The sequence below is a fragment of the Aspergillus ruber genome (assembly GCF_000600275.1).
Source record: "Aspergillus ruber CBS 135680 unplaced genomic scaffold scaffold00008, whole genome shotgun sequence".
Taxonomy (NCBI): Eukaryota; Fungi; Ascomycota; class Eurotiomycetes; order Eurotiales; family Aspergillaceae; genus Aspergillus; species Aspergillus ruber.
In genome coordinates, this window is record NW_024467304.1 from 331,194 (window position 1) to 351,851 (window position 20,658).

The following is a 20,658-nucleotide window of genomic DNA, read 5'->3' on the forward strand; positions in this document are numbered from 1 at the left end:
CCAGTTACACGGCTGAGGGTTATGCCTGGGATTCAGGAAAGCCCTGCGTTGTCCTTGTTACTTCTAGCCCTGGTGTGACCAATGTTATTACCCCCATGCAGGATCCTCTCTGATGGTACCCAGATGGCTGTCTTCCGAGGTCCTAACCATCTTGATTGATGTAGATTCTCTTCAGGAAGCCGATGCTGTGGCATGTCAAGGGCTTGCACAGATGGATTGGCTATTGGTTTGGGCGACGGTGAGCGTGATGCTGAGGCTGAAGGGGCAGTCATGATGGTAAGAGCTTCAGCTGTTAGATTCTGATGTCTTCCGCAGATACAGCGCATATCCGTACAGCCCGGAGATACTTAGCATGCTCAGATGCCGAAGTAACCCGCTCTAATACCTCCTCGGTGGTATCTTTCTCTTGGGTCACATTCGATTGGACAATGGCTTGGTAGGTTTTGGTCATTTGATATAGGAAATTTAGGGGAGGATATGCATACATGTAGAGCTGAGTAGCTACCAAATGTAAATGTGACAGACCAGTGACAACTCATTTTTATCATAGCCGAAGCCCATATTCTGCTACAAAGAAGTTCACCCGTCTCTCACAACAATGATTTTGAAAAGGCCTACTAAAACGTCATATACCAAGCATTCTGCCATGCAAGTCCCATGTCGAATATTGAAATGAGATTCGGAGGTAACGCAGGGGAGAAGGAGTCGATTATCCGGAATGCACAAGGCTATAGGCGAGAAATTTGAATTACATCTAAGTTTTGGTCCCAGTGGTCCTAGAAAATCAAGCTCGTATAGGAACATATATTTCGAGTGCAGAGTAGCAGTGATAGTGATATATAAATACCATTCTTTTAACCGTCTCTAGATACAGACTCCAAGACAAAAACTATAGATAACCACAAGTATTTCAAAAAAGAAATTATACAATAAGCTTCTCAAACGAATACTTCCCAACAGCCTTGCGCCGCAAATACCCCATCTCTCGATGACTCCTATTCTTCACTTCGCCCGTCGACTGCTTCACCTTCGTCTTACCCACATCCGCAGATGCAGCCTTAAGCGACAATGGCAGCATGCGGTTCGCGCCTGCGTCGCCGTCGATGTACCCATCTTCGCCAGAGCCGTCGGCGCCGGCGGCTGTGTAGACGAGGAGGTCTGCGCCGTTGATCTTTTCGTGCCGAATTAGGGAGGATGAGTCGTCTTCTGTGTTTGTGATGGTTTCATCGGTGGGGAGGAGGGCGGTTGATTTGTTGGTGGTGTTTTGTTTGTTGGGCTTGGGAGTTGTAATTGTTTCTGTGAAGCGGAGGTATTCGCGGAGAATGCCCTTCATGTATGTGGCTTCTTGCACGCCTGCCAGAGCGGCGGAGACCTCGGATTTGATGTCTGCGATCAGGCTCTGTTCTTCACCGGTTGGGTTGCCGTCTGCGGAAAGGGACAATGATCCCGCGGCCGCGATCCAGCCAGAGGGTCCGATGGCGTCCACCGCCGCGATGAGCGTGTCTGTGATTGTGGTCAGGGAGAGAGCGGGACGGGTTTGATCCGTGAGGATGGGGACGGGGGGCTTCTCGGTGAAACGCGAGGTAAAGCCGCCTGTTGCGAGGGAGATGCGGAGGTGGTGGATTAGAGAGGTGAGTTCTGGACGGGAGAGGGCGGAGCGGAGGGCTGATGTTATGGCTGGGGCGGGGTTGGCGTGAAGTTTTTGGATGGTGACATTGAGGCCCAGGAAGAGGGTTGCTAGGGGTGGTGCGCTGTCGTTGTCATCGTTGTTTTCAGTGGTGGTGTCGGTGATGGCGGGGACTGAGGAGCGGGAGCGCGCCATATTGAGGAAGTGTTTTAATGCATAGGCGAGTTCGTCTGGGTTCATGAGGACAGGCCCGCGGATGGATTGGATGAGGTTGCGGAGGGATTGGTCTGCATCGATGAGAGCCTGGGCGAATGAGCCTGTGGGCAGGGCGGGGAGGATGCGAGGCTTGAAGGAGCGGCGGAGGGCAATTTCGACGTTGCTCAGAGACAGATGGCTGAGACGGACGAGCCAATCGCAAGTTTGTTTAGGCCAGAGGTTGACGCACAGGCAGAGGGATGGGGAGGCGGAGAGTTTGTCGTTGGTCTCGGTTTCCTTGATTGAGAAGATCTTGGAGAGCAGGAATAGGGCTGTCTCGGGGTAGACGAACTGGCCGGGCGTAGGGAGAGTCTTGGACTTGCCAGTGCCAAAGTAGTCTTGTACTGCGCGGTCAAAGCCTGCTGTGTCTTTGGCTTGGGTGAATTTGTCTAGCTCCGCTGTGAAGTTGTTCCAGCGTTCGACCTGTTCCGGAGAAGTAAGACCCAGTGTAGCCATTGATTCAGTGCGGTGCTTCTTGGACCCTGCGTCCCATTGTGCTGCCGACGAGCCAATACCACGGCCAATGGCATCGATCAGCAGACCGTCTCTAGGGCGTTTGAGAGAAGGCCCTGACGGCGGTTGCGATGTGCTCAGATCAAATGCAAGCAATGTGTTTCCCTTTGTTGCCACGGCAATTCCGAGCTTCGCAAAGTAACCTAGGAACAGGGTTGGTGCTGAACCGCTCGTCGGGGGAACATTGTCCACTGCGATGCTGCGTTGGACAGACTGGTACTGCGTGTCGTAAAGCGCAACCAGCGACTCTCCTGCACCAATAACCGACTGAGGCGAGATGCGCATAACCGATGAGAAGCGTTCGTTGTCGAGGATGAATTTCGATGTCACTGTAGGCGTGTACTGAGAGAGATCAAAGTTGATGAATCCTCGCTCAAAGGACAGGTTCAAACCTGCTGAACCCGAGTGGAAGTTCCACTGGAGTCCGTTACTGTCAAACGTCTCTTGACCGATCACGTCGGGGATGTCGATAGTGAGCAAATGTCTCAATCGTTGGCTCTCGTCAAGAACCCCCCCCGACGAAACAGCGGATGGGACGGAAAACATCTGCACTTTGACATCCTTCAGAGCAACCCGCTCTGATCCAGTGGGATGCGACACGAGCAGCAATACAGACGGCTCATCGACACCGGAACTCGTAAGATCACCTAGGGCCAGGGCTGCCAGATCCTGTCTTCTCTTGAACAGCGCCTTCTTCGCATCCTCGAATTCCACCAAGAAGCAAGAATGAACTTCATGGGTGGAGGCTGTTTTGGCGATCTCGCTGTGCTGAACGTTCCACCGCTGGGTCTTGAGGTCAGACGTCAATCTCCGGATACGGCCATCCTGGTGAACACTCAGGATATCAAACGAATCATTCTCGTCCCCCTCCTTCGAGCCGGATGGGACAATGCCGACGAAGACTGTCGGGCTCTTCGAGTCAGTCACGGTAAAGGACGAGGAAGAAATTTCAGGCGCGCTCGATTCGTTCCCGCCGGTTTCCTCCACAAAAGACTTGATCTGCTGTTCCGGACGGCTGACGGCACCGAATGTCTGTCTTTTCACGGTCGACTTTCCGGGCACTTTTCTGCGCACTGAGCATGGACGGCAAGAGAAGGTAGATTGCGGCGGGACGGCGTAGGAAGTAACAAGTTTAGGGGTTTGGACCTGTAGATGTTAGCCAACACGCGCCAGAAGCAATTGAGGAGGCACACCTACATTGTAGATATTTACAGCCTCTCCGTCAACCGCAACAACCACCTCGTATCTCTTTCGCTTCTTCGACTCGGCCAAGCTATAGACATCACCAATGTGAGTCTTTCCGGTGGACGCATGCAAAGGGCGCGGCAACTGGGCCAGCACCGACGGAGATTGAAGATCCATCGTCGCGAGGAAGAATGTATGCGCAATGTCGCAACTGATAGAACGACTTGAACAGCTTCAAAAATTCCGAATTGAGATCGCAAAATCCGAAAAATTTCCGGCTTTTTGTTTCGCCGACCTCCGACAGCCACTACTTCCCCTTTAGGACTAGATGATACACTAGTGCCGATACGGTAAGATGACGTGAAGAAGGCGGTTTCCTGCGGCAGAAAGGCACGACGCGCGCCTTCGCGTCCTTTTTCGAGTATGAATGGCCGACAGCAAGCATCCTGATTATAAAATCAATTCACCTTTTTCTGTTCATTTATGAGTGGGATTGCTGGTCGCCTCTAGCAGCTCCAAGTGATGAGTCAAAACTCATCATCTTTACATGGCTGCTAGTTCTGCAAGATATGGCGATGGATCAGGGAGAGAAACGGACAATCCATCCGTTCTTCTGTAAAGGTCTGTCTCCGTGACCTTGATATCCTGCTCAATTTACTCATATTGGGACAGATCTCGGAGTTCAGGCCAAATTAACACCTCAACCGACCTCCGTCGCCAATAGCGTTCCAACGCATGACACCTCGAATGGCGCAGTACATTACGATACCGTTAATGAAGATTGTGAGCAGCCTACAGGCAATTCCGAGTCATTGAACAATCCTACGGCGTCTGATACCACGCTAGAAGATGATCCCAACTCGAGTAGGAGGAAACGGCGGAGGACAGATCAGCACGTGTCTGATATTGCGAATAGTATACCATCAGACGCTGAAGAGGGGGGTACTAGGCCAGCAAACCCCATAATTGCCTATAAAGATGTCCCCTCTGCGCCTGGTATCGAGTCCCAAATCCCTACAACCGACAATGCGGATCTTCTGGGGCTGCAAACCTCGGCCATAAACAGTTCTACCTCAATGGACCTTGTGAATGATGTGACAGCACAAACTGAAGAAAGGCGATATCCAGAACGGCAGCGAATACTTAGACTGAATCCAAACGGAAAGCTACTAAGCTCACCTATCGGAAAGCAACCGGAAGAGAAGGAACCGAAGAAGGACAACAAGGGTAAAAAGGGATCACGAAAACCAAAAAAGGATGGCAACAAGCTGGTTATCATCAAATATGCTAGTGATGTAAACGCCAGGGAAAGGATAGGAAAGATAATAGACGAGATTATCAATGGCCGAACAAGACACCAAGCCCAACGTCTTACTTCTAAACCCGCTTCTGTTCCTACACCAAAACCGACTCCTCGGGCTACAGCGAATCAACCGCTTAAGCCCACGCATCCGTTCTTTTCGAAGAAATCTACGCGAAAACCTGACACCCCTACTCAACCCCATGGTGAAGATTCGGAAGCATTTAACCCACTTGCTGAGGCCCCTCGCAGGCCCTTATCGTTGACTCGAGAGAGCTCAGGGGTAGGTTCTACACCTTTCAAACCGCGAGTTTCTAAATTCCCTGAACCCATTCATCCTCTATGGCCACCACGAGATTTCGTTCATGTCCGAGGTGCCGATGCGGACATCAACTCTTATCGAGACCCTCTTCACTCAAATATGGACCAGAGAAAGGCAAAAGGTGTTTCTGTCTGTATCCATGACCAAGAGAATGTACTCCTCTCGGGAACATTCGGGCAGTCTATGAAGAAACAAGCTCCTCAAGCTCTCCGGTTACCAACGAGATTCGTTGCTAGCGGAAAGGTTTTGGGGAAGGCGATAACGAGCCAACTGTCGGAACACTCATCGAGGCCTAAAAATGGTGATACCGTCTTCAAGAAAGACACTCACCCTGGGATTTCCCGACTTTACTCGTTATTAGCAACATCCATGACTGCGTTTGATCGCGGACAGTGTGACACATGCCTCTGGACCCAGAAATATGTGCCTGCTTCCGCAGAGGAAGTTTTGCAGGCCGGAAAAGAAGCACACATGCTACGAGATTGGCTGAAGTTCCTCATCATTTCTGCTGTTGACACGGGCAAGTCGACCAAAGACTCCGAGAAGGCGAAACAAAAATCGGAAGAGAAAAAGCGGGCAAAGAAGCGTCAGAAGAAGGACAAAATGAATGGATTCATTGTGTCAAGTGAAGACGAAGCGTCAGAAATGGGCGAGCTCGAGTCAGAAGAGGACGAGCTAGCTGGCAACGTAACCGTTCCCTCCTCCAAGCGCACTGTTATTCGATCTGGTGATTTAGCGGCCGGGTCAAAAGGCTCTGAGAAAGGCCGGATGAGCAATGCGATTCTACTCAGTGGACCTGCAGGATCTGGGAAAACTGCCTCTGTGCAAGCGGTGGCCAAGGAACTTGGTTTTGAGGTTTTTGAGATCAACTCAGGAAGCCGCCGAAACGGTCGAGATGTTGTCGAGCGCGTCGGTGATATGACCCGAAATCATATTGTGCACAAGTTGCACTTTGGAGATGAGGGTACCGGCCAGCCATCGGACGGCAGCACTGGAGAAGTACGGGAAGATGGAAAGCAGAACAAGTTGATGGGCTTCTTCAAGTCAAAACCCGCCGATACCAAGACAAATAAGGGATCTCCAGCCACCCCCAAGGAGGCAGAGCCGGAGGTTGATACAAAGCGATCTCAGAAACAGTCTCTTATCCTTTTGGAAGAAGCCGATATCCTCTTTGAAGAAGACCGGCAATTTTGGTCGGGAGTCATGAGTCTCATCCAGCAGTCGAGGCGACCAATCATCATAACCTGCAACAACGAGAAACTTATACCTTTGGAAGACATTTCATTCCACGCCATCCTACGATACCGGCCTCCACCTCAGGATCTCGCTGTCGATTATCTCCTTTTGATGGCTGCGAATGAAGGCCATATGTTGCAGCGAAATTCTGTCAGCAATCTTTATCGTGCCGCCGGAAGCGACCTTCGCAAAGCAATTATGGACTTGAATTTCTGGTGTCAGATGGCCATAGGTTCCAACAAATCCGGCCTTGATTGGATGATGGACCGATGGCCACCGGGGAGAGATTGCGATGAGAACGGAGATACCCTCCGAGTACTAAGCCTTAATACCTACCAGCAGTACATGGGGTGGTTTGGTCGCGATATGTTACTCGACGGTACTCTGGATAGCGAAGTTGAGTCTCAAGAGGAATCCCTTCATTGGTGGGAGCGCAGTATCCAGGATTCAGAAAATATAGCTTTCTCGAGTTCTCAAACGCTTTCGCCAGCGAAATCGAAACTTGAGCAGCTTGAGCAGTTACAATACGAATCCGAGTATGCAGATATGAGAAGCGCCTTGGACTTACTGTGCACGGGCTGCTCGGTTGACACCAGATTGGTAGGTTATTACCTTTTCGAGATTTAACATGCATTGATTAACATTTGCAGGATGCTGTCGATCCTTCCGTACCGCCAATCCCCGAGAGACACAAAGCGAACTATATTGAAAGTCACCAACTGCTTCATGCTGATCTCAAACCACAGTACTCGTCACTAGCTCTCGCAATCGGAAGTACTGCGGAAGTCTTAATCGGAAAGACATTTCGGCCGCAAAATGCGGATGTGGAGTCCTCGCAAGCTGCCCAAGTACTTGCAAACACCAATGAGATCCATGCCTCTAACGCGTCTGCCGCCCAATTAACAACAGCCTTTGAGCCAATGATGCGGGGCGACGATCAACTTTCTCCAAGTGCACGATTAGCGCCCTCTTTCCAAAACGGACCGGGCGCTCTTTGGGAGGACCTGGCACCGTACGTCCGCGCAATTGTGGCATTCGATCTTCGTCTCGAACAATACCGATTCAAACTCAGCGGCCTGCTCTCATCCAGCGCCGGTAGTAAGGGAAAAATGCGAAAGACGCGAGCCAGTCGCGCCGCGCTTGAGGGAGGTGATAAGGCACACACTCGACGAGAGCGATGGTTTCCACCCGGCACGAATCCCGCCCGCATCTTGGCCACGGGGAGCAAGGAATGGCAGGACCTCCTTGTTCATAATGGGCATTTTATTGTTGGAGACATGCCGGAACCTGATCAAGAGTCTAGAGGGGCTAGCAGGGAACCCAGCAGGGAAGGCAGCGAGCCGGCATCGGAGAGTTCGGGCGAGGGAGGAATATAAGTTGCATGCATTTGTACTGATACAGTTATTGGATAATGATTTTGGCGTGCACATTTATAGCAGTTAGTATATAGAGACAACTTCAATGAAGTTTTGAATGTAAATTAACAGTTGGTGTGTAGCATTTGTAGGCGTGTTCAAGTAGTCACCGGCGGTGGGCCATAACGACATCACCGGCGCAGCTCAGTTCCAGGCGGCCTTATCAACAACTCCTCATTGCGACCAGCTCCAGCCACCTGCACATGCAGTTCCTTCGCGCTTAATACTCGTCTGAGCATGGATTGATGCTGTTCTTTTTCTTGTGTTTAATATACTCTGCAGTGGCTGGTCTAACTCCAACCAAACTCCGCCATCAACACTTGGGCATCATAACATCACCACCTAAACACCCCCATAATGTCACTCTTCGGCTCCTCCCCAGAAAATTCCACACCCGGATCAGCTCAGCGATCCAAAGCCTCCCTCTTCACCGACGATCCCCTCTCAAGCAGCGGAGCCAATAACACCGGCGCGGCCACCAGTTCCCTCTTCGCCGACAACGACACCAGCTCGCCCTGGACAACCAATGCCAACAAGCGAGCCTCCCGCACCGAACTTGTCAAGACACTCCTCCCAGACACAGATGTACCCGAGAGCTACATCGATGCTTACGATCTGGTTCTGGATGGGGGGGACCGCGTTGGGGCTGGGGTTGGGCTGACGTCCGTGAGGGAGGTGTTAGCGGGAAGTGGTTTGAGCGCGTCGGAGCAGGCGAGGATATTGAATTTGGTAGTTTCGGGGGACTTGGATAGTGGAAGGACGGATATTGGGGTTGGAAGGGGGGAGTTTAGTGTGCTTTTGGCGCTTGTGGGACTTGCGCAGGAAGGGGAGGAGCTTACCTTTGATGCAGTGGATGATAGAAGGAAGAGTGAGTCTTCTTACTGTCCCCTTGAAAGTTTTAGAAGATACTGGGCTAAATAGGTTTACTGCAGATCTGCCAGAACCGCAGAGTACCTATCTTGATGGGTTACGCCCGAAACCGGACTTCGACGGTGCACAGGATCAGCCAGAGCAAGAACGGCCGACAACACCACCTCAGCCCTCGAATCCTCTGCAAGAGCCGAGCTCAGTTCAATCTAGACGCTCGGACAGGGAATCGTTAGGCGCGTTCGAGGCAGACCCGTGGGCTGCCCCGGAGTTACATCGCGACCATGGCCACAGCCAGGTCCACAACGAACCGTCTATATTAAACGGGTTTGGGAATGATCAGTCGGCTGGGAACTCATGGTCTGACGGTCGAGCTTTCGAAGAGGCTTATCGACAAACGATTTCGAACGGAGAGCGGTCTAACGGTCTAAGTGTCGCGCCTGCGCCTGCGCCTAGCAGTTCGGAGTCTGGATGGGGAGGCAGCTTGCCCCGTGATACAGGGTTTGGAGGATTTGGGCCACCTCCCACGAGTAATCCCGGGGAGATCAGCAATCGTCGACGGTCATTAGGGGCCGGGAGAATAACGACAACGCCAGCAGAGGAGACGATAACTGTTACGCTACTTCCGGAGAAAGAGGGCCTGTTCATGTTCCAACATCGCAACTACGAGGTTAAGTCCGCACGGAGGGGAAGTACGGTTGTTCGACGATACAGCGACTTTATATGGTTATTGGATTGTTTGCAGAAACGGTATCCATTCCGGCAGCTTCCATTGCTGCCACCAAAACGAATCTCAGGTACGTACTGAAAAGCGCCAAAAGAGCAAGACTTGGCTTACCTCTGGAATCTATAATTCTAAAGTCAATGGCACTCACCTCGCAGCGGATTCAAACTCGTTTCTCGAAAAGCGTCGTCGCGGACTTATACGGTTTACCAACGCATTGGTACGGCATCCGGTGCTCAGCCAGGAGCAGCTGGTGGTGATGTTCTTGACAGTTCCGACGGTGAGTGATCTGCGCACTGACCCGCAGACTATTGTTTCGGTGCTGTGCTAATCTGGCTTGGCTATTAGGAATTGTCCGTGTGGCGGAAACAGGCGACGGTCTCTGTACAAGATGAATTTATGGGGAGAGTCCTTCCCCCGGATTTGGAGGATTCGTTGCCACCAACTCTGACGGAAACCTTGGACACGGCGCGCAATGGTATTAAACGTTCTGCGGAGATCTACATCAATCTGTGCATGTTGCTAGAGCGTCTAGCCAAGCGCAATGAAGGACTTGCAGCAGACCACCTGCGGTTCTCGCTCACACTCCAGTCGCTGACTGAGGCAACAAAGGACACGTATACGCTGGACAGCAGCGACGTGCCTCTTCTCAATGACGGCATCCGATCCACGGCAAAGCATATATCGAACAGCCAGACCTTGTTGGAAGATGAGGCACGGGCGTGGGAAGACGGGGTATTGGAGGACTTGAAGCAGCAGCGGGACTGTCTAGTCAGCATGCGTGAGCTGTTTGACCGACGTGACCGCTACGCACGCAACAACATTCCGCAGCTTGAGCGGCGGATTGAGGTCAACGAACGAAAACTACAGGACCTGCGGGCCCGAACGACGGGGACTGTGAAGCCTGGGGAGATTGAGCGGGTTGAGGAGTCTATTTTCAAGGTAGCCCTCTCCTTTCTAACCATCTACCAAAATAAAGATGCAGGCTGACATGTCATGCAGGACAAAGAATCAATTGTCCAACAACATGCACGTGGAGTGTTCATCCGACAGTGTCTGCGCGAAGAACTAGAGCACTTCCAAAGGAGCCAGTATCACATTACTCGGCTACACCAGGACTGGAGCCAGGAACGAGTGAAGTACTCGGAGCTGCAGGCGGACAACTGGCGGTCATTGAGCGACCAAGTGGACGGGATGCCGGACGGTGTATGATTTTGTTTTACTTAGTTATGTTCTGGTTGCTGTGTTTGCTGTGATTTGGTACTATTTGCTATGTCCTGTTGAGCTTCACGATCTCGTTCATGCTTGTATTTATGCTGTTTATGCCATATTTTATTTATCAGCAATATGGTCACGGGACACGGCCGAAAGCTTTACTTCCGACGCCCACAAGTGGGTCATCAGCGGCGCCGAGAAAACGTATAGCCAATAAACAAGACTTCAAGTAGCCTTACAAGGCTGGGCACGGGCGTAAGAAGACTCTAAATGTCTTGGCCTTGGCAGTTCGGATTACCGGGTAATACGGAAGCATACGTAGAGATACATATCTACAGGAGATACGCACCAATTGAAAGGTGTAAACATGCAGTGACAAGTTCATGGTAGTGTCGCATACAACATATATGTAGAAAAGTGGCCAGTGATCAATAGTGTCTCTAGTTTCTACGCTAGTCCAAATCGAGAAGAACAAATTACGGTACGGTAATTATTCCACAATAGGCACCTGGAATCGATCCGCTCGCCAAGCCAACCTCTCATTGGCTCCGCGACCACCATCTGGAGCCCGCCGAGAAGTCCTCTGCCTTGGTTCTGTTTCCGTCGTCATTTTCGCCCGCGACTGGCTTCCTCCACTTTTTCTTTTTCTTCCTCTTCCACTCTTATCCTTCTTCGTTTCTTCTTCTTTTCCTCTTCTTTTCCTTTTCTTCTTTTTCTTTCTTGTCATCCGCTGGGCGAGGCTTAGCTAATCTTGTCTGCTTATTTCTTGTCGCCCTCCTATCCTTCCCTCCCTCCCGGGTTGCCGTATTCGGACCTACCAGATTACCTCACCAGGTTTATCGATCTATCTATCTAAACTACCCATTCCGGAAATCTTCTCGACGTCCTGTGTCCTCCACGTTTTCCTCCCCTGTCTCTCGCATCCTGCTGTGCGATTTCGATCGGACCTGATAACCTCCGTCCCTTGCAGCTACCACGAGGTTACCGCCTTTGCTTGTCCGTTTTGTGGCACTCGCTCTGTTTCCGCCGTCAACAAACCCCCTCCATGCCGAGCTACATCGCGTTTTGGGACACGCCGCGGAAATCGATCGCTGTGTCTGCCCAGTTCGGGGTATCTACGTCGTCAAACCACGAGAGATCTTAGATTCGCTACTATTCGCATACAACGAACGAGCGAGCGGAAATAAGATAGGAAGGGGGCAATATGGCGTGGGATCATTTGGATATCGATAAGCCGCATTTGGCTTATATGATCCTAGGTGGTTTCACCGGCCTGTTCATGTTATGCTCTCTTTTCGTCAAAGAGAAGCTCTATATTGGTGAGGCGACGGTGGCCACCCTGTGTGGTATCATCTTCGGACCTCATGCTGCCAATCTATTTAATCCCTTGGAATGGGGCAATGTCGATAAAATCACTCTCGAATGTTCGCGCATTGTTCTGGTCGTGCAATGTTTTGCCGTTGGTGTCGAATTGCCCAAAGCCTACATGGAGCGTCACTGGAAGTCCGTCTTTTTGCTTTTGGTCCCCGTCATGACTTGGGGTTGGTTGATAACCAGTCTGTTCATTTGGTGGATGGTACCACCGCTCGATTGGCTTGAAAGTTTGCTTTGCGCCGCCTGCGTCACGGCCACTGACCCTGTCTTGGCCTCGTCCGTCGTCGGTAAGGGTAAATTCGCCAAGCGGGTTCCCAAGCACTTGCGTGACTTGTTGTCTGCCGAGTCTGGCTGTAACGATGGTATGGCCTTTCCGTTCATCTACTTGTCCTTCTACCTTCTACGCTATCGCCCGGACTCGGACAAGGTCGCGCTGGAATGGTTCTGTACCACCATTCTGTACGAGTGTATCGCGGGCGCTATCTTCGGCTTCCTCATCGGTTACTTTGCGCGTCATGCGATCAAATGGGCTGAGCACAAGGGGTTGATTGATCGTGAGAGTTTCCTGGTGTTCTACTTCGTTTTGGCGGTGTTCTGCGCTGGTTCGGGTAGTTTATTGGGCATGGACGATCTCCTGATCGGTTTCGCTGCCGGTGTTGGTTTCAGTAACGATGGATGGTTCACGGAGAAGACTGAGGAATCTCACGTCTCCAACGTTATTGATCTTTTGCTGAACTTGGCCTTCTTTGTCTACTTTGGCTCTGTCATCCCTTGGGAGGACTACAACGCCCCCGACCTTGGCCTCACGCCTTGGCGACTCGTGGTGATTGCGCTTCTGGTCATTTTCTTCCGTCGCATACCAATCATGCTGGCCTTAAAACCGGTAATACCGGACGTCAAAACATGGCGCGAGGCCCTTTTCGCCGGCCACTTCGGTCCCATTGGTGTCGGTGCCGTATTCGCTTGTATCCTGGCCCGTGCCGAATTAGAAACCGACAGTACGCAGCCGCTGCCTGCTAGCGACCTGTCCAGAATAGGTGAACTCGAGCATCCCGAGTGGGACTCTATCATCAAGCTTATTTGGCCCATCACGACCTTCATCATCATCTCGTCGATTCTGGTGCACGGATCGTCCATCGCCGTGTTCACTTTGGGCAAGCGTATCAATACCATGACGATTACCCTGTCGTACACCCAGGCCAACGAGGAAGGACCGTCCTGGATGAACCGCCTGCCGCGTGTGCAGTCGTTGGCCAAGGGTTCCATGTCTTTCCGGAAGCCTGACGAGATGGATGAGTCGTCCAGTGATCAATATCCCCCGGGTACATTGCCGCCAATTGGTGTTCCAGGTAACTTTTTGCGTCGTGTGCGCGAGGACGACAAGGACAACGAGTCCCCTGGTCCTAGGCCCACTCGGAGACGTAGAAGACGCCACCGCGACTCTAGTGTTGGTGGTCCCATTAGCCAGTCTGCCATCGCTCCTCAACGACGATCTGATCAAGAGGAAGAAGACAAAGAACTGGAAGAACGTGACAGAATCGAACGTGAAGGTTCTCCACCTTCTCGTGAGCGCGAGCGCTTTGGCCGTGAACCCGCTATGGAAGTGTACCTCGAAGGCTCTAAGATGATCATGGAAGACGAAGAAGGCAACGTTCTCAGAACTGAGGATGTCAGCCACATGTCTCGCGAGGAGCAGGCGAATCACATCGAGCAGGAACGGCAGAAGCTGGAGCAAGATATGTCCGGGAAGGTTTCCAAGTCTAAAGAGCAGCAACATACCAAGACTGAAGGCGAGGAAGTTCAACAGGCTGTTGGTGAGAAGACTGGTCACCCGTTGCAGAAAGCTCGTCAAACTCTGGGACGATGGGTTGGTCTAGGCAAGGGCCGTACTCAGGAGCCTGAGCCACCTGTCGAAGAGGAAGAGGACGAAGGCGTCGTTGAGGCCAAGAAGAAAGAGAAGAAGGCTGCTGATGAGAAGAAAAAGAAAGAGAAGGGTCGCTCTGCGCACGCATACCAGTTCGGTAATACCATTATTGTCGAAGATGAGGAGGGTGAAGTCATCAAGAAGTACTCTATTCCATCTGCGACAGCCGATGAACCCGACGCTCCCAAGCCTGTCCGCCGTGGATTGACACGCATGGGCACTTGGTTCGGCAAAGAAGACCAGAAACCCGAGTCATCCAAGAATGTGCAAGAGAACAAGAAGGCAAAGGAAGACGATTGGCTTGCAGACGATGGTCTCCGTTTCACTGTGAACGACGCTGTTGAGGACAAGGGTGTTAACCACAAGGGCCGCCGCATGAACAAGCACGAGTTTATCAAGCAGATCCAGAACCTGGGTCCCAGGGATCGTCACGATATGGTCAAGGAATCTGACGCTCCGGGACAGGTCCAGGATATGGCCGAGGATCAGTTGCATGCTGCGAACCGCCGTGAAAGTCGGAAGTCGCAGACCTTCGATGCCCAAGCCCAAGACATGAAGAAGGCTCAGGAAGCTGCTGCTCAGAAGAAGGACGATGATGAAGAGTCTGTTAGCACCAGTGATATGGAAGACGAATCGTCTGACGCAGAAGTCCCTGGTGATAACGTAGCCGCTTCGCTTGCACGCTTCACCCGCGGCAGCTCAGCCCAAGAACGGCGCAGCCAACTTGGCGGTGAACAACCCTCCTCTCAGCCTCGCACCCGCCGCGACTCCGAAGACGACGGCACCGAACGTGTCCCGCCTTCTCAACTCCGCGAATCAGCCGGTTTTCCTCTCTCGCCTCGCTCTAAGCCCACCACAGCAGACGTAGATGACACGGGTGAAACGCCTGCCGAACGTCGTCGTCGTCTCGCAGCTCTGGGTGAAATCAGAGACGACTCTGACTCTGATTCCGTCGCTGTCGATGAAGATGATGCATCAGACAGCGAGGAGAACGGCGAGCGCAAGATCCAGTTCGCGGATGGAACTAAGCATGGTTCTGACGGTGGCAATGGTGGGTCAACTTCGAATGGAGAGAGTTCGAGACAGCGTCCTACAATTTCTTGGGGTGGTGAGAAAGGGAGAGGGGAGCAAAGTTGATTTCTTGAAGAAACCTAATCTGGATGGAAATAAGACGGGGTGAACGGACTTGCGGTGTGCTGCCTGCCTGCTCAAGCAGCAGATGCATGCACTTACACCTAATGCTGTCCTCTCTACCCTGTCCGGCCAGTCATCCTTGACTCTCATTGACTAATGAAGGTGAGATGAAATGCGATGCGATGAGGAGACTTATGCTTGCTCGCTTATACATAATACCAATCCTCCTGCTTAATGTACTTATTTACATGCCCTGTTTTGTTTTGGTTTAGCTTTTATTTTGCTATTCTATCAAGTCAGTCAGTTTACTGTATTGCATGTGTTTGAATAGGCTTGCTTTACTATTGTTGTTTTTTTTTCTCTTTTCTTTATCTTCTTTTTTCGTGTCTCTTTACCTTGATATATGTAACTTAGACTCGATTTTAATTCTTAGACTATGAACTACTACATTATGTATTCACTACTATTCTTTATACTTCAAGCTGCCGGTCAATCTGCCAGCTGGACTTGTCTTTACCAAGTGGCAATATCTCGTACACCATCACCAACTCAAACGACTTTCAAAAAGGGCTGAAAGATGAGAGCATATAATCTAGTAAATGAAATTCTGCTACCAGGACATCATACCAGATGGGCTAAATCCACGCTTGGTTTACTTTAACACGGTTCAAGTATATCGAATACTTGTGTCTAGTGGCAGCTCAGTCAGAAGTACGGCCTTTCGAAGCAAGGTATCAGGACGAGTACTATCACCCTAAGCTTAGTGTTTACTCCTATCTACCGGATGGTCCTAGTCCGGAAGTGATAGATCGACTTCTGAATCCATATTCAACATTGTGGGATTGGATTGCTTGGGGATCACGGACCAAAGAGCACTGCAGCAGCTTTAGTCGTGACAAATGAGCCATATAAGGTTGAAGTACTAGCAGATTTGCCAATCTTAGACCTTTTGTCTCACTATGAAAGAGAAGAGCTCAATACATCTAGTCACGCCTGATAGTCAGAAATCCTACCCGGAATTTCATCAGAGACGTGGTGTTTTTCTCACCACAGCGAGAAACTGCGGACTGATACGCTACAGGTTGGTATGCCACATATATGGAGCTTTTTTTTTTTTTTTTTTTTTTTTTTTTTTTTTTTTTTTTCAATGTTCCATGCTCAGATTCCAAAGTTGCCATGGGCTTTGACCAAATCTTCTGTCCTGCACTGGCGATATGATAATTGCAAATAAGTGATATGGTACAGTCTGTCATTTCCAGGCATGTTTGACTGCGTTAAGTACGGGGTCAATTACATCTGTTCAGGAGTTTTCCACGCCGTTGTTGAGGTACGTTTTATATGGGAGAAATCGGGGAAACAACATGGTTTCAGAAGACCAATGGTTTGCTAGACCTCATCCTACATAGTTACATAGTAGTCAGTGTGCTATGCATCAGTTCCTGATATAAGTTTGTTGAAGCTTGTCATAAACTCATGATATACATCCAGCAAAAGTGGATCATGTGAGAGAATCCCGATATAGAAAGTAGTCCAATTTTATAACCCACCTACAACTACAACCTCCCAACCACAATACCATTAAATACAATAAATATGCCACGCCCAAAACAAAAAACCAAAGCAAGTCCAATTTCCCCATCCGCCTCATCCAGTCCAAACTAACAACCGCAGTCCCAAGACCTGGCCCGCATCCGCACAAACCAGCAACGATGCCGGCAACGCAGGCGCGACTATGTGACTGAGCTGGAGCAGAGAATTGCAGAGTATGAAGATAGTTTTGGGCGGAAAGTAGAGACCTTACAGACGAGTATTGATGAGCTGAAGAGGGAGAATGAGAGGTTGAAGGGGTTGTTGGGTGCCAGTGGCGAGGGGAGGGGAGCTGCGGAGGGGATAAGTATTACGGATACCATTGCTGCTGCCACTTCTATTGAGACTGGATCTGGGGCTCGGGCAAATGTCACTAGCCTTGAGAAGAGTTTTCGATTATTGCCCACGGGTGATATAGACCCGGGCCTTGATGGTTCTGTGGAAGGTACAGAGACGGATTCTCCGGCTGGTCCGGAACCAACGCTTTTGCAATCGTTCAAGGTAGGTTTACATTGTTTAGCTATCGGATTTAGCCCGTATATTTACCGCCTATAGACTTTGCCGGACTTGATTGAAAATCAACTTGATGGCTTGGATATGTCGCAACCTTCTCTCCAATGGACTACGAGCATCCCACCTTCGCCACCTAGTATGCTTCGCAGTATATCTACAGAGCTCGCAACCCCAAATCTAAGCGACTACTTTTCAAATATGCTCGATCCTCAATCAACCTGCTGTTCTCAACCAGACTGGCTCCAATGGCTCTCTACTACTCCTATGGACATAGAGCCCACCAACACCGTCCAAGAGACAGATACAACACTCTGCACCGCTGCCTTCGGACTCGTCATGCGCTGTAACAAGCGGAATGCAAGCATTGGGGAAATCGAAGCAAAGTTACGTTGCGGGTATCGAAGTGCGGTGTTTCAATGGGAGGGGTGTAGGGTTGAGAATCGGGTTTTGCTTGCTGTGCTTTCTGAGATAGCATAGTTTGTCTCTGTATCTTGGTTATATACAATTCAAGCGTATCTGCACTAAGGCTTAATGGCGTAGATTTGGAAGGAACCTGAGCGCAATGTTAGCATCCCCGTTTATCTTCTGTCCAGAGACGGATAACTCACCAGCCCACTCATTAAAATCAATCTTCGAAGAATCAAGCTCTGTACTCGTCGAGCAACCACTCGACCCACAGCAAGAATTCGGCTCTAGCGTCTTGTATACGTTCAGATCGGATTTTGCATCCACAATCAACACATCTGTCTCGTCAGCACCACCCACTAGAGCAGTGTCTCACAGACCATACCTTTGAAACCAGCTTCAGCCAACCACCCCTCATACTCCTGCACCAAACTTGCTCCCGCAACACACCCCACATACAAAGCCATATCCCCACTTATGCTCTCCGGCAACGGCTTCCTCGCGAGGATATCGCTAACAGCGACTCGTCCACCGGACTTCAATAGTCGAAAGACCTCGTGGAACACGGATGGTTTGTCGGCTATAGGGACAAGGTTGATAACGCAGTTACTGATAATGCAGTCAATTGTGGAGTCGGGGAGCGGGACGGATGTGATTCTAGATTCGAGGAAGGTGGTATTGGGCAGGTTTGCTTTTTGGGAATTTGTTGTGGCTAGATTGATCATGTCCTGCTCCTCTTTAGCATTGCATTGCAAGTAAAATAAAGAGGCACACGTACTCTAGTCATATCAACCCCAATCGCCCTCCCCCTCTCACCCACCTTATTCGCAGCAAGAAAGACATCGATCCCAGCACCGCTACCGAGGTCAAGAACAGTCTCGCCTTCTCTGACATTCGCTAGTCCGACTGGGTTTCCGCAGCTTAGGCCTAGATTTGTTTTGTCAGGGAGAAAGGCGAGATCGTCTGCGGTGTAGCCGAAGGACTTGGCGACATTTTCTTCCTTGGTTTGTTGGGTAGCTGGGGAGGTGGTGTTGCGTTTGGCGATCTCGCCGTAGTGCGATTGGACAAGGGTGTAGGCGTCTGTCATGTTTGCGGTTGTGAGTGTATTGGTGGTTTTGGATTAGAGGACTCGCTACGCTGGGGCGGGACTGGCATTTTATGTGATATCCCGGTGGTACTGGAAAGGTCCTGGTAAACTACAACCTTTTGACATAATTGGTAGATACCGATAACTGGTATGTCACCACTTAGGGCATATGAAAAGTGGTATGTCACCATATACCGTCCACAGTAATGAGTAATAGGAATGCACTGACATATTCATAATATGATCAGTCAGCATTATTCTTATCTAAGACGATGAACTGCTCCAGACAATGTGGTTGACTTCGTAGCGGTAAACGGTGCTGAGCTGTTCCTGCAGCATGTGTTGTCAGGTGACGTTTTATAGCAACTGGCTGCCAATGAGTGAGAGCTGTCAGGAGGGGCTGGATGAATGACAGTCAACATGGACCGGGAAGAGGGGGTGTAGTACGAGTTGCGTGATGTGTCACAATTGGGGGACGCCGACAGAGTACAGTAATGAAACGGCTATCTAACGAAGACAGAAAGGCGCACTTTTGACATATATACCAAGTAACAGATTAGCATTGAGCATTATATCACAGTAACCAAGCATCCAGTATTCCGCGGTAGTTTTTAGAATACCGGCCCGAGGTCTATAAATCAAAACAAAATAGGCCATTCATCGTAAAAGGGTAATAACAAGACGGATCATATCCTCGTCCGTGAGATCGGACGTAGTAATTAAGGATAGATCATGTAGATAACCAAGGTAAGTTTTTCCTGAGATTGGCTTGCGATCATAGTTGAAAAAGAGAATCCACATGCTAGTCGTCTGGAATCGTCGTATGTACAATTTAACGGTAGTCGCGGTCGCTCCGGTCGTATTCACTGCCAGGACCACGGCGTCCGTCATACTCGCTTCCGCCGCGGCGTTCGTGGCGCTATTCAATCAGCATTGATATTTCCAAGGAGCTCAAAGGGGATGTACCTTTCTCAACGCTTCGAGGCGCTTCTTCTTGGTGTGGGTGTTGACATAGGTACCGATAACAAAGCCAACCAGGTTGAAGAAGGGCACCCAGGCGTGCTCGGGAAGGAACTTCTGCGCAAATGCAAGGGCCAGCGGCGAGGTGATCCAGCTAACCTTCATGACGGGCATGAAACCAGCGCGCACAGTAGCGCGAACCTGGTGGATGTTACGCGCACCGGCGATGTAACCCATAGACGCGAGGTAGACGACGTTTTGGATGGGAGCAACCTGCGGTCTCATTAGCCATTGCTCAAGGGATATATGTGGTATAGGATGTGATGTGACGCACGATTAGATTGCTGAAGATGATCTGCAAGATCTTAGCCTTCAAGCTGGTACGACCGGCGAAGAGCTTCTGGAGAATGCCGACGAGGAAGTGTCCCAGCGGAGCCGAAACGAACATGCCGTAGAGCGACATCTTGGGCACCCGCTGGCTGAAGTAGTGGCCGTGTTTGCTGACATCTTGCGCGATCCAGGACGCGAGTACTTCTTGCAGAGCCGAAAGGACACCGGAGGTGAGCATCTTGGTACGGAGCGGGTTCGATTGGAGTTGGCGCAGGTAGAGCTATTAAAGAATCAATATGTTAGCAAGTTTTTCTTCTTCTCCCCTCTGGAAGGACATACCGCAAGATAGCCAATCTGTGTCGGTCCGCCAGTCAGGCGCTCACCAACCAGATGCGCCAACTCCTTGGTCTCCTGGCGCACCGACTGATCCTGGAGCGAGTCCTGGATCTTCTCCTGGACGGCCTCCTGAATCGAATCTTGCAGCTTGACAGACATGGTGCTGGTTCAAAGGTGTGGTGGTTGGGGGTTCGCGTGCGATAACGGAGCTGGTCAGGTCGTCGCGGCGACAACACGAAGGCGGACAAGTCAGAGACAGCAGTATTGGTAAGAAATCAAATGTAATTATGGAGAAACAGTGGGGTTGATATAAAAATATAAAATAAAAAAAAGTGGTATTAAGAATATT

General features: G+C 50.6%; 6 protein-coding genes across 6 annotated transcripts; 3 read left to right on the forward strand and 3 right to left on the reverse strand.

Annotated features, from left to right (window-relative positions):
• Window positions 1–789: 789 nt before the first annotated feature.
• Window positions 790–3,792, reverse strand: EURHEDRAFT_410971 (uncharacterized protein). Its single transcript, XM_040781489.1, has 2 exons — window positions 3,593–3,792; window positions 790–3,541 (listed from the first exon to the last, which is right to left on the reverse strand). The coding sequence occupies exons 1-2, from the start codon at window positions 3,755–3,757 to the stop codon at window positions 923–925; spliced, it is 2,784 nt and encodes a 927-aa protein (XP_040640140.1). The 5' UTR covers window positions 3,758–3,792; the 3' UTR covers window positions 790–922.
• A 235-nt stretch (window positions 3,793–4,027) lies between these two features.
• Window positions 4,028–10,896, forward strand: mvp1 (sorting nexin Mvp1). Its single transcript, XM_040787126.1, has 8 exons — window positions 4,028–4,201; window positions 4,253–7,038; window positions 7,089–7,791; window positions 8,236–8,721; window positions 8,786–9,517; window positions 9,582–9,724; window positions 9,793–10,386; window positions 10,447–10,896. Exons 1-8 carry the CDS (start codon window positions 4,150–4,152, stop codon window positions 10,654–10,656), a joined length of 5,706 nt encoding a protein of 1,901 aa, XP_040640141.1. The 5' UTR covers window positions 4,028–4,149; the 3' UTR covers window positions 10,657–10,896.
• A 967-nt stretch (window positions 10,897–11,863) lies between these two features.
• EURHEDRAFT_453117 (Na+/H+ antiporter Nha1) lies at window positions 11,864–15,094 on the forward strand (the record flags this gene model as incomplete). The annotated part of the gene is made up of 1 exon (XM_040784094.1): window positions 11,864–15,094. One exon carries the CDS (start codon window positions 11,864–11,866, stop codon window positions 15,092–15,094), a length of 3,231 nt encoding a protein of 1,076 aa, XP_040640142.1.
• A 1,557-nt stretch (window positions 15,095–16,651) lies between these two features.
• EURHEDRAFT_352912 (uncharacterized protein) lies at window positions 16,652–17,744 on the forward strand. The gene is made up of 3 exons (XM_040778446.1): window positions 16,652–16,711; window positions 16,763–17,179; window positions 17,234–17,744. The coding sequence occupies exons 1-3, from the start codon at window positions 16,685–16,687 to the stop codon at window positions 17,666–17,668; spliced, it is 879 nt and encodes a 292-aa protein (XP_040640143.1). The 5' UTR covers window positions 16,652–16,684; the 3' UTR covers window positions 17,669–17,744.
• On the reverse strand, window positions 17,234–18,829 carry EURHEDRAFT_410976 (putative arsenic methyltransferase Cyt19). Its single transcript, XM_040781490.1, has 4 exons — window positions 18,375–18,829; window positions 17,982–18,324; window positions 17,800–17,934; window positions 17,234–17,744 (listed from the first exon to the last, which is right to left on the reverse strand). Exons 1-4 carry the CDS (start codon window positions 18,681–18,683, stop codon window positions 17,713–17,715), a joined length of 819 nt encoding a protein of 272 aa, XP_040640144.1. The 5' UTR covers window positions 18,684–18,829; the 3' UTR covers window positions 17,234–17,712.
• A 686-nt stretch (window positions 18,830–19,515) lies between these two features.
• On the reverse strand, window positions 19,516–20,468 carry EURHEDRAFT_514337 (Mpv17/PMP22 family protein; the record flags this gene model as incomplete). The annotated part of the gene is made up of 4 exons (XM_040786259.1): window positions 19,516–19,602; window positions 19,650–19,916; window positions 19,978–20,253; window positions 20,313–20,468. The coding sequence occupies 4 exons, from the start codon at window positions 20,466–20,468 to the stop codon at window positions 19,516–19,518; spliced, it is 786 nt and encodes a 261-aa protein (XP_040640145.1).
• Window positions 20,469–20,658: the final 190 nt, after the last annotated feature.

What these genes read in the sequence shown, in the direction of transcription:
- EURHEDRAFT_410971 (XM_040781489.1), bottom strand. Translation starts at nt 3,757, where the DNA reads ATGGATCTTCAATCTCCGTCGGTGCTGGCCCAGTTGCCGCGCCCTTTG. An exon ending in AGGCTGTAAATATCTACAAT is followed by an intron (nt 3,542 to 3,592) that starts GTAGGTGTGCCT and finishes TAACATCTACAG; the next exon opens with GTCCAAACCCCTAAACTTGT.
- mvp1 (XM_040787126.1), top strand. Translation starts at nt 4,150, where the DNA reads ATGGCGATGGATCAGGGAGAGAAACGGACAATCCATCCGTTCTTCTGT. An exon ending in CAGCGAGCCGGCATCGGAGA is followed by an intron (nt 7,792 to 8,235) that starts GTTCGGGCGAGG and finishes GCTCCTCCCCAG; the next exon opens with AAAATTCCACACCCGGATCA. An exon ending in GCCACCAAAACGAATCTCAG is followed by an intron (nt 9,518 to 9,581) that starts GTACGTACTGAA and finishes ATAATTCTAAAG; the next exon opens with TCAATGGCACTCACCTCGCA.
- EURHEDRAFT_352912 (XM_040778446.1), top strand. Translation starts at nt 16,685, where the DNA reads ATGCCACGCCCAAAACAAAAAACCAAA. An exon ending in GCCCAAAACAAAAAACCAAA is followed by an intron (nt 16,712 to 16,762) that starts GCAAGTCCAATT and finishes TAACAACCGCAG; the next exon opens with TCCCAAGACCTGGCCCGCAT. An exon ending in CGCTTTTGCAATCGTTCAAG is followed by an intron (nt 17,180 to 17,233) that starts GTAGGTTTACAT and finishes TACCGCCTATAG; the next exon opens with ACTTTGCCGGACTTGATTGA.
- EURHEDRAFT_410976 (XM_040781490.1), bottom strand. Translation starts at nt 18,683, where the DNA reads ATGACAGACGCCTACACCCTTGTCCAATCGCACTACGGCGAGATCGCC. An exon ending in TTGGGGTTGATATGACTAGA is followed by an intron (nt 18,325 to 18,374) that starts GTACGTGTGCCT and finishes AAAGAGGAGCAG; the next exon opens with GACATGATCAATCTAGCCAC. An exon ending in GGCTGAAGCTGGTTTCAAAG is followed by an intron (nt 17,935 to 17,981) that starts GTATGGTCTGTG and finishes CTGACGAGACAG; the next exon opens with ATGTGTTGATTGTGGATGCA.